Source organism: Plasmodium gaboni, chromosome 9 (genome assembly GCF_001602025.1).
Source record: "Plasmodium gaboni strain SY75 chromosome 9, whole genome shotgun sequence".
NCBI classification, from domain to species: domain Eukaryota; phylum Apicomplexa; class Aconoidasida; order Haemosporida; family Plasmodiidae; genus Plasmodium; species Plasmodium gaboni.
In genome coordinates, this window is record NC_031489.1 from 513,565 (window position 1) to 526,639 (window position 13,075).

Genomic DNA, 13,075 nt, shown 5'->3' on the forward strand with positions numbered 1-13,075 from the left:
TTTTTTTTTTTTTTTTTTTTTTTTTTTTTTTTTTTTTTTTTTTTTTTTTTTTTTTTTTTTTTTTTTTTTTTTTTTTTTTTTTTAATGTGTAATCATATTTTTATAAATAGATAAACAAATTTTTATGAATTAATATAAAAAAAAAAAAAAAAAAAAAATTATAAATAAACAGAAAAAAGAAATATAGTTACCAAAATTATCTATATATTATAAAATATTTAAAATAAATTTTATATATATCCAAAAAAAAAATATTTATAATAAATCTTTTAAATTAAATTCTACAACATACATTAATTTACTTGGTGAAACTTTTCTTATCTGTAAAAAAGAGAATAATAAAAATATTTATAAACATGTATAAGAATATATATAAATATATATGTGTATTTATATATTAATGTATATTATTAATATGTATACAACATATATATATATATATATATTATATATATGTATAATTTTACCTCTGTAATTTTAATATCTTTTGGAATTTGATTAAAATGAAGCAATATATTTTTTTCTGCATGTTCATAAAAAAATTCCGGCTTTGCAAAATAATAACAATGAATAAACACATTTCTTAGTTCATCATTTTTTTCTTTTTTATATTTTTTAAAAACATTAAGAAATTCTAAAGCTGTTTGAGGTAAATTCATTAATATGTGTATATCTTCATAGATATTTAAATTTATATTTATTTTATGTTTTTCTTCATTTTTTTTGGAATCCTCAATATTATCTTCTCCTATTTTTTGATATTTGAATTTATGTTCATAAATATCATCATGTTGATCAATATTATTATTATCACTTGTAATGTGTCTTTGATTATTATCATTTTCATTATCAATATATGGACATATTCTATCTGATGTATTTTTTTTTTCCTTTTGACACATATTATCATTTTGAATATCTTTTATAACTTTGCCTTTATTTTTATTATTTGCTGTCACATTGTGATTTTTACTATTCAAAATATCAACCGATATATTTTTTTGATTTTGATCATTTATATATAATGTTAAAATATCATTATTTTTTGAGAAAATTTTTAAATTAAATAATTTTTCAAGAAATACACGACCATCCATGTTATATGTTAATATATTTTTATTTTTATTCATTGCGATATTTATATTCATATATTTATATGCATGTTCATTAATATCATTAGAAAAACATAAACAACTTTTTTTACTCAAAGATAAACTAAATATACCAACACCTCCAAAAACATCAATTATTATAGAATTGTCTTTTACCAAATTATATATACGATCTCGTTCCTTTTTTAATTTTGAATTCCAATATATTAATTCATAATTCAGTTTTACTCTTATATTATTCTCTTTTAATTGTGTAATATAATTGTTCTCACCTGCTAATAATTCAATATTAAATGTTCTGTGAGTATTATTCAATATGTCCTTTTTATTTATCACCGTTTTTATACTTTTATTCTTATCTAATATAATTTCTGCAATTATCTTTTTACAAGATTCTAATTTATCACAAAAATTTAAATGTGCTATATGTCCTATTATTTCAAACTTGTGTATTATTTCATTTATAGATGGAAATATTTTCCTTAAAATTTCTGACGTGTTCATATTATCATAACCAAATTCTAATTTTACTTTCTGAAATTTTATATTCTCTTCTTTTATTAATTTAAATAATTCTTCAATATATTCTAACTTGTGCATATTATATATTATTTCTATCTCATCTTTATCATCCTTAATATTCTCACACAAATTATCCAAAGGATTATTGTTATTATTATTATTATTATTATTATCAGCATTTTTATTTATTTCATCTTTTATCAAATCTTCACCTAAATTCTCATCACACTTTATAATGTTGTCACCTGTTTTTTTTTCGTTTTGCCTGTACTGTTCAGGCAAATTATCATCACACATGATAATGTTATCAGCTGTTTGTTTCTCTTTTTGCCTGTACGATTCAGGCAAATTGTCATTAAATTCATGAGATATAGATATAATATTATTTTTGATATAAATCATTTCATCATGTGTGAAATCCTTTCTTTGTTTATAAAAAAGTTCTTGTAAAATTTTAATAAAAAAATCGTTGAGTGGAATTAGTCTATAATCTTCTTCATTAAAAATAGATGGATTTTTAATATGATCGTTACAAAATAATATATTAACATTATTACACATTTGATTATCATTATGATCACTATTATAATTCTCATTCTTATGATTTTTGTGATTTCTTTTTTTTAAAAAGTTATTATATATCAAATTTAGCATATGAGCATTTTTATCACTATCATCATTTTGCAAGAAACGATTTTTATATTCTTTATATTTTAAAACGGAAGGAAATTTATAAATATCTAATAGCCAAAATTTAGCTCCTTTGTTTTTTAATATTTTATTTACTTTATATTTATCTAGTACTAAGCAGTACGAATGTTTCTCATATTTAACCTTTTCCTTCACATCATCTAAATTCTTAACATTTAAAGAATTTGTCATATTTTGAAAATTATATAAATTATTCCTTTTTATTCTTATGCAAAATATTATTTCAACATAAGAAATAAAGAAAAATATGTACACTGAAAGTAAAACGCCTTTAAAAAACATCAACAAGCATAATTAATAATATAAATATAAATATATATTATATACATATATATTTACCATATCTTAAAAAGCAGGAGAACAAAAAAATTAAAATTAAAATTAAAATATAAAATTATTTTATTTTATTTTTTTTATTTTTATATATAAAAAAATTGAAGTTCAGAAATAACACCTTCTGCAACAAGATAAATATATTAAATATTTTTACATATTATACAAGAGGAAGATAAATATCAAGGCAAAAAAAAAAAAAAAATAAATAAAAAAAATAATATAAAATAAATAAGTAATATATATATATATATATATATGATATAATGTGAATTAATCTATGGGAAGTAGAAAATATTTCTAATTTTTTAACTATTGATGATGTTTTTTTATTAAGTAAAAATATATCTACATTATTTATATACGTATGAAATAATAATCACTAAGGAACATATTTTTCAAATAAATAAACAAATTTAATTTATTCATTACTTATATCTAACAATATATATATATATATATATATATATATATGTTTATATTTATATATAATAATTTATAGATATCAAAATTTTAAATAATTGACACCTATATTTTTTTATGCTTGGAAGGAGAATGAGAAAAAAGAAAAATCAAAATAATATATTTTAATCTTTTACCTTAACTAATATGATGTTATTCTATAAAATGTAATAAGAATATTAACATTTATGAAATATAAGTATTATTTTATTTTCCAGAATTTTCTTTTAATTTATAACTTAGATATGATTTTAATATATTTTATATAAATCATTGTAAGGATAAAGTTTCTTATTTTTTGATTGACAAACATAATAAATATAAATAAATATATATATATATTTTTATTTTTAATGTTCTTATTTTATTCTATATGTGAAATTATTCAAACCACATTTAAAGTAATGTTCGTTTTTTTTTTTTTTTTTTTTTTTTTTTATAAGATCGTTATAATTTTAAGTTCTTTATTTTTCATTTTCATTATTAAGAATAGTATAGAATATAAAAATATTACCTATATATATATATTTATATTTTTTTTTTTTTTTTTTTTTTTTTTCATATCTATTATTTATTGACTCTCAAAAAAGGATATAAAATTGTGCATGTTAAGTGCACCGTATTATAAGATATATGATAAATACATTTATATATGGAGAATACATAAATTATAGTAATAACACTATTAGGTTTAGTGTAATATTATTATAGTATAAATAATATATTATATAAAGAGGACAATACATTATATATATATATATAATATTTGTTACTCTTACATTTTTTAAATCTCCCTCTAAGCTAATAAAAAGTTTATTTTAAAATTGTTCATATATTTTTTTTGAATTAATAATTTTTGTATTTCATTTTTTTTGTAAAATAAAAAAAAAAAAAATATATATATATATTTTATCTGTGATCTTATTAAATATATTTTGTGTACACAAAAAAAAATACATTCATAATATATATGTAGGGGTAAAATAATTATTATATATATATATATATATATATATATTTGTCTTAAATAAAATTGTAGCACTATAATAGCATATTCATATTATTTATTATATATATATATACATACAACCTCCAAGTAATTTTTTTTGTTTTTATTTTTGTTTCTTTTTGTTATGGTCCCTATGCCAAAGTCATATGAAATATAATATAATAATAATATTAAGATATAAAATAAAAAATACAATATTATAAAATACATTCATATTATATATATATATATATTATATGTACATCATTTTTATGTACACACACATATAAATTGAAAATATATATGTATATATTATATATATATATAAAGATATATTATTGAATATATTTCACTATATATTTGATTATAATACACATATGTGTTAGTAAAATATATTTTTTATATTATAAAAAAAAAAAAAATAATAAAATAATAAAGTCAAGGAAAGCTCATATTAAGAATATATTAATAAATAAATATACATATATATATATATATATATATAATATTATGTGAATAAATAATGCTTGTAACACAAGTATATACATATATGTAAACATATTAACACACATACATTCGCATATATATTAATAATATAATTACATTTCATATTGTCTGTATTTCTTATAAATTCATATGTATTCTCGTTAAAATATTTAAGAATGAATACAAACAATAATAATATATAGAACTTTTTGTACTTAAAATTATATATATGTATGTATCTTATTGTAGTAATAATAAATATTTTTTTTTGTTTGTTTTAAAATTAAAATTTTTTTTTTTTTTTTTTTTTTATTGTTGTAATTTGAAAGAATTTATTTTATTCAATTATTTAAATATATATATATATATATATATATAATATATATTTTTTTTTGTTATTATAAATTGAAAATATGACAAACGCTGGAACTACTGATTTAAGTTGGTTACCTTCGGATGCTGATGGTAAATAATTGAAAGAATAAAATATATTAAATTTCATGTTTATATAAATAATATTTATATGTATATATTTCTTATTTTTTTTATTTTTTTTTTTTATTTATTCCTTAGAACAATTAGCCTTAGGTTTTAAAATTGTTACAAATGCATATAAAACAAGGGTCACGTCTCAAGAGGCTGAGATAAGATCTTTAAAAGGACAATTAACAGAAAAACAAGAACAAGTAATTTAAAAAATAAAAAATAAAAAATATATATATTATATAAATAAATAGAGAGTGATGTTATATATAATATATGTTATATATTTTTAAACATATATGTAATATATTTATATATATATATATATTTCTTGTCTTTTTAGTTATCATCAATTCAAAAAAAATATAGCAATCTTGAGGTTCAATTGATTGAATCTACTCAAAGGGGAAATCAGTTAGCTGACGAAAACAAGCAATTAATAACAACCATAAAAAAGGTATAGCAAAAAAAAAAAAAAAAATAATATAATAATAATAATACATAAAAATAAAAGAAGCACATAATAATATATATATATTTTCCTATTTATTTGTGTATTTATTTTTTTTAGTTAAATAGAGATATTGACAGACTAGAGAATTTAAAGAAAGCCGTTTTAAATTCCATACAAGAAGAACACGATGTTGAAGACGCACACAAAGTAATATAAAAAAGTAAAAAAAAAAAAAAAAAAAGGGAAAAAGAAATAAAGCATATATATTTGTATGTATAAATGTATTTATTAATTTTTTTTTAAAATCATTTTATAAATATGTATACATAAATGTAATTTTATACATATATATATATATATATATATATATATATATATATAAAGAACAGTAAAAAAAAAAAAGAATATAAATATAACACTTTGAACATAATATGACAAACAAATGTTTTATACATATAAATATATAATTATTATTATATATTGAAACATATAAGAGATAATAATTTATTATATATATATATAATATTTATATAATAATTCATTTTAATATTTTTTCAGTATTATTCTGCTGATGACCTTTTACAAACAACGGCACCACGAACAATGTTGGAAATGAATGGAAATGAAGATTCATGTCAAAGTATAATTAATAAAATTGTTAATTCAGATACTCATAATATAATAAATGGAAGTTTTAATTCTCCCTATATAGGAAATGTGTAATTTTAAAAATATATATATATATATATATATATAAATGTTAATATATATATGTTTATATGTTCTTATTTTATATATTATATTTATTTTTATTATTTTTTATTTTTGTAGACCCTTGGGTGAGAAAAATACAGACGGCAGGGCTTTCTTCAGAAATGCCCGTAGTAGATTATCATATGAACAATTTAATCAGTTCTTAAGTAACATTAAAAAACTTAATAATCATCAACAAAAAAGAGAAGAGACATTAAAAAAAGCTCAAGCCATTTTTGGTGAAGAAAATGTAGATTTATATGAAGAATTTAAAGTACTTATATCAAAACATTCATAAAACAAAAGCAAAACATATATATATATATTAAATGTATATATAATTTATATTATGTTATATTGTATTATGATTTTTTTTTTTTTTTTTTTTTTTTTTTTTTTTGTGTATAAAAATGTTAAAATGGAAAATATCAAATTATTTTAAATCCGTCCAAAAAAAAAAAAAATAGTACACAAAATTGTGAATACATAAATATATATATATATATATATATATATATTTATTTATATATTTACATATTATTGTTTTTTTCTTTATTTTTTTATTTTTTTTGTTAATCCCATTATTATTTTTTATGTTTTATTAACAATTTATAAATTATAACTTCATATTTTTTTATTATATTATATTTTTTTTTTTTTTTTTTTTTTTGGTTTAATATCTGTGTAATTAAAATATTAAATAAAAAAAAAAAAAAAAAAAAAAAATATAAAAAAAAAAAAAAAAAAAAAAAAATATTATTTATAATTTTTTTTTTTTTTTTTTTTTTTTTTTTTATTTTTTTTTTTTTTTTTTTTTAAAATTTATAAATTATAACTTCATATTTTTTTATTATATTATATTTTTTTTTTTTTTTTTTTGGTTTAATATCTGTGTAATTAAAATATTAAATAAAAAAAAAAAAAAAAAAGAAACACTATATTGAATCTTCAAATATAAAAAAAAATATATATATAATATATATATATATTTATATATATAATTAAAATAGTTTAAAAAGAAAACTTCCTTTCTTCATTTATATCATTTTTATAATTCTTGAATTGTATGAACTTATTTATATATAATTACAAATATATCCAACTTTTTAATATATTTTTTTTTTTTTGATTTTCATAAAAGAATGAATTATAGATTTAAAAAGTTATAAAAATAATATTTAAAAAAATTTATCATTTCAAAAATATTATATATCTTATGTATATTATTCTATTCAAAATGTAAAAAAAAAAAAAAAAAAAAAAAAAAAAAATTGAGATATAGTATATAATATGCACATCATTTTACCCACGAAAAAATAAATAAACAAATAAATAAATATACATATATATATATACATATATATATTTATATATGTTTGTATTCATAAATATTTAATAACAAGGTAATTATATTTTTCTTAATATTCGGCTTAGGACACCTCTATCTCTTTCTTCATTCTTTCTTACCCTCGAATTATTTTGAAGAGTATTCTTTTGAATATCTATCAAATTTGTGCCGCATTTAATACCACTCGTGTTCATAAAATCATGTGTTGCTATATAATCATCATTGATTTTATGATTGTCATTTTTTATATTTATATCTATATGTTGATTTAAATCTATATTATTTGTGCTACATATATTCTGTTTAGATGCAGATACATGATTCAATAAAAAATGTTTTTCATTCCTAGAATTTGTGTTATCTATATTTTTGTCTTTTCCTTCTATGCTTTCTTTGATTGGTTCAGGTTTATATATAACTCCAAAATTTTGGATAGCAGAATTGTTAGGCAAAATTTTGTGATATTTATTTTCTTCATTGTTAAAATGTTCTTGTTGATTATCATTTACAACATTAAAATTATCTATATTTTTTGGAATAGACATAAAAGTATTATCATTAGTTATATTTATTTCTGCATGTATCATATTATCCTGATTATTTTTAATATCTGTATTAGTTACATTTCTCTTATTACTTTCATATGGTTGAAAAAAGTGATATTCATTGTTATTATCATAATTATTTATTAAGTTATTATAGATTTCATTGACACTATTATTCAAACTTAGTTCATGACAACTAGTTTCATATGTATATTCATCATTAAGATTATTTTTGGGGGGTTCGAATGGTTTCATTATTTCATTACAAATAGGGCTATTATTATAATTATTACTATTTATATTATTCATATTGTTTATATTATTATTATTGTTGGTTGATAAAATATTTCTAATCAATAAATTTTTATTATTATTACTCATGTGTGGTAATTTATTTTGACCTTCATGATGATCTTCTTTTTTTTTCTTTAAACTTATATGCATATATTTTTCTTTATTTTGTTTATACAATTCATATGTCATAAGTACTTCATTATTATCACTTTGTTCCTTCTGATTGTTAATTATATTTGAATTTTCTATATTATTAATATGGCACGTTATAATCTCTGGAGGAACAGAACCTTCATTGTTGTTAGAAAGAATATTATCAATGTTATTATTATCAAATGGAATATTTTTTTTTTCTGTAATATCTTCATTATATCCTTTTTCCACATTTGTATCATTTATTTTCTTTATTTGATTATTTTTTGATACATCATAAAATTGATCTTTTATTTTATCATTAGTTATTTGTTCTGGTTTAGTGTTATTATCTCCATCAATATCATTAACCATAATGTTGATATTATTATTATTATTATAACTTTTAATATTATTCGTAGTAGTTGTAGTATTTGTAGTATTTGTAGTATTTGTAGTATTTGTAGTATTTGTAGTATTTGTGGGCATATCATTGTTCTCATTTATATATATCTTATCATCATTATTTAAATTTTTAATAAACGAACATGAGATATTTATATCAGTTTCATTTTTAAGATTATCATACATACTTGATTCATTCCAGTTCTGCATAAATATTGCATATAGATCATCATCTTTTATTTTTTCAATTTCTTTTTCTTCTTTTGTTATATTATTTATAATTTTTTTATAATTGTGTTCATCAAAATTTATTATATCATTTCTGATTTGTTCAGATATGTTTTGCTCATTATTATTATAATCTAACATAATTTTTTTTGTGGTATTTATATTTTTTGTATTTGTCATGATATTATCATTACTATGATTGTTTGCATTTTTTCTCTTATTATTATGATTAAAATTTTTTTTTTCTTTTTTGATTATTATCTTTTTATTTTCATCATCATCAAACTGATTTAACTGATTTAATTGATTTAACTGATTTAACTGATTTAACTGATTTACTAGCTTGGTACCCTTTTTGATTATGTCTTTATTTTTTATCTTCTTTTTTTTTAAAAAATTAATATCTGGACAAGTTTTTTTTTGTTTTTCTTTCACTTGTGCTGAATTATCACTATAATAAGATAAGTCCATTTGATAATTCTTATATGGATTTTTATCATAATAATATTTGTAATAACTATTTTTATTATTTACTATATGATTATTATAAACATCTTCATGTATTCTTTTTACATGGTTATTTTGAGAAACATTTCTATTACGGCCTAAAGAATATTTCCTTAAAATTGGTCTTTTAAATTTATGAATACCATTATATAAAGGATCATCTGTTAAATTATCATATATTTGTTCATCTGATATATCTTGTAAATATATATCATCCATATGATATATATTATCATTATGGTTACTATCTATATATGTATCTGATATATAATTCTCTGAATCATTCATACTGATATTATATATATTTTTATCTTCAATATTAGAAATAGGATCATTAGGATAATTCATTTTATATTTCAAAAAATTATGATTATTCATATTTACTTTTGTATATATAAGATCTTTACTACATTTATTTCGTGTTATAATACATTTCAATCTTCTATTTTGTAATAATAAAAATTTATTTTTATCTCTTTCTTTAGTAATTAACATATTTAAATTATATAATTTATTATTTAAATTTTGTTCAGTACATATCGATATATCTAATTTTTTTTTTAAGCTCTCATTGAAATCGTTAAGTTGTTTATTATTCATTTCTTCTTTTTCTAATAATGTTTTTAAGTGATATATTTCGTCGCATGTTTTTTTCTTCTCATCCTGTAAATATATTTCTTTCTGTTCTAACTCTTCTTTGAAACTAGTTTTTATCTGTGTAATTTCGTCATCCTATAAAAAAAAAGTAAACATATATATATATATATATATATATATATATATATTTATTTATATATATTTATAAATTCCTATTATTTTCTTTTTTTACCTTATTTTTTAATAAAAATTTTAATGTTTTATTCCTCTTCAACTCCTCTTCATACATATGTTTATATTTTTTCAATTTTATAAGTATATTTTTATCATACTTATAGTGACATTCCCTTTTTTGCATATCTACTATGTCAACATTACTATCACAACTTATAGATATGGATTCGTCAACATTTTTATATGAATTCATATTTTTCTTCTTTTTTATATTCTTTTTGTATTTGCTTTTATTTTTTCTATTCAATGTTGTCTTGGTATTCATATGTGTAAAATCAGAGAGACATAACTGATTCGATAAACACATACTAGAACTATTCAAAGAAGAATATTCATTACTATTATTATCATCTGAGAAACCTTTCTTTGATATTAATAAATCTTTTGTATTTCTTATATTTAAATTTGTATTATCATCAGAATGATAATAAGAATATTTTTGATTTTTATATTTTTTTTTGTTATTTTTATAAACATCTGATTTATTTTTATTTTCATTTCTATTACTCACATTAGATACATGATTATCATCTACTTTTTTCATTTTTATTTTATTTTTTAATATTTTTTTTTTTTTTTTTTTTTTCTTTAGCAGCTCCTCATTTTTTTCATCATATATTTTTAATCTCTTCAATTGAGATATTAGAAATTTCAACTTATTATTTTTCTCTGTAAGTTGAGAATATATATGCATCATTAAATGATAAAGAAAATCTGTTACATTTAAAAACTGCTTTTGAATATTAATTTTTATACGTGAGTTTTTAATTTCTTCTTCATTTTTTATTTTATAAAAATATTCTTTATATTTTTTAATAGTATTATTTAGAAGTTCATTTTTTACATTCAAATTATTTATAATATGTATTTTATCTCTTATTTGTTTTTTTAAATATTCTTGTATTTTTAAGAAATCTATTTTTATCTTTTCTAAAAGTTTTGTCATATATATTTCGCTAGTTTGTTTTTCTATATTTATTTTTAGCATGTCTTTAAAAATATTATTTATATTATTAAAGGTGGGTATTTCATCTCTACATTTGTTACATAAAATTTTTTTTGTCTTCTTAATAAATACATCTTGAATAGTTAAAATGAATATGAGTCCTTTCTTACTAACACTTTCAAACATCTTATTATATATAATATCTTGTTTAAAGTTTTTAATTGTATCTATGAAGAATGGCTTTTCTTTATTATAAAAAATATTATTACTATTACATATTATATTATTATTATCATCACAAGTTTTAATATCATTTATATCATACGTTTTAATATTATTATCATTTATATCACACCTTTTAATATTATTATCATTTATATCACACCTTTTAATATCATTTATATCACATGTTTTGTCTCCTTTAAGGAGCTCATTATTTAAAATGAGTAAACCACATTTTTTATCAAACTTATCGTCATTATTTTCTGTCCTTATAATATCCCTCTTGTCATTATCATTATTCAAAGTATACTCTCTAACATGTATATCCTTTTTTTCTGTTTTATTTTTTATAATATCGTAATTTAAATCATCCATGTTATATGATGTATCAAAATTTATATGTTCGTCAACTAATATATGATCATAAGATATTTTTAAATTTCGATCCAACTCATTGTCATTAATTTTATTATCTAACTGGTGAGTACAACAATCTTTTGTTTTATTACAACTAAGAACATCTTCTTTAAAATTATTATTATTATTATGATGATTAAGATTTATTAAAATATATTTATCATTTTCTTTCTCTAAATAATCATATTGTTTTATTTCATTCTTTTTATTTACTTCTATTGTTATTATATCATTAGATGAGTCATATATATTCTTTATTTCATCGTGAGTTGAAGATAATAAATCGTTTCCTTCTAACATTTTACTAACATCACAACTATTTTTAATATTATTATTATTATTATTATTATTATTATTATCATTATCAATAATATTCATTTTATTATGTTCTTCTTTTTGTTCTTTCTTATTATCTATCTTTTGTTTTGTCTCTTCATTTGTTTCCTCCTCCTCTTTTATATTATCATTTATCTCGAATACTCCAAACACATCTTTTTGGTTTTCATTATCATCATCACTATTCATTAGGACAAATAAAAAACAAAAACAAAAAAATCAAACACACATAGATATTTAATATATATATATATATATATATATATATATATATATATTTATATATTTAGTTATTTATTTCATAATTAGATATAACAATAATGTAAATATATATTTATTCCTGTATATGTATTTTTTTTTTTTTTTTTTTTTTAAACAAAACGGACCAATGTGTAACTTTTAAAAAGAAATTATATAATAAAAATTTATATTTTCAAAATATATTAATAAGAATCAAGAAATCACAACTATTATATCTTCTTTATATATATATATATATATGGACACATAAAAAATAAAAATATAAATGTATATTTATTATTATTTAAAAAAATATTATT

The 13,075-nt window shown here is 17.4% G+C and overlaps 3 protein-coding genes across 3 annotated transcripts; 1 reads left to right on the top strand and 2 right to left on the bottom strand.

Annotated features, from left to right (window-relative positions):
- Positions 1–255: 255 nt before the first annotated feature.
- PGSY75_0914300 (putative met-10+ like protein) lies at positions 256–2,627 on the bottom strand (the record flags this gene model as incomplete). The annotated part of the gene is made up of 2 exons (XM_018785557.1): positions 256–321; positions 468–2,627. The coding sequence occupies 2 exons, from the start codon at positions 2,625–2,627 to the stop codon at positions 256–258; spliced, it is 2,226 nt and encodes a 741-aa protein (XP_018641898.1).
- A 2,400-nt stretch (positions 2,628–5,027) lies between these two features.
- On the top strand, positions 5,028–6,602 carry PGSY75_0914400 (hypothetical protein; the record flags this gene model as incomplete). The annotated part of the gene is made up of 6 exons (XM_018785558.1): positions 5,028–5,079; positions 5,188–5,300; positions 5,441–5,554; positions 5,669–5,758; positions 6,110–6,270; positions 6,383–6,602. The coding sequence occupies 6 exons, from the start codon at positions 5,028–5,030 to the stop codon at positions 6,600–6,602; spliced, it is 750 nt and encodes a 249-aa protein (XP_018641899.1).
- A 1,109-nt stretch (positions 6,603–7,711) lies between these two features.
- Positions 7,712–12,704, bottom strand: PGSY75_0914500 (hypothetical protein; the record flags this gene model as incomplete). The annotated part of the gene is made up of 2 exons (XM_018785559.1): positions 7,712–10,495; positions 10,593–12,704. 2 exons carry the CDS (start codon positions 12,702–12,704, stop codon positions 7,712–7,714), a joined length of 4,896 nt encoding a protein of 1,631 aa, XP_018641900.1.
- Between the last annotated feature and the right edge of the window lie 371 nt (positions 12,705–13,075).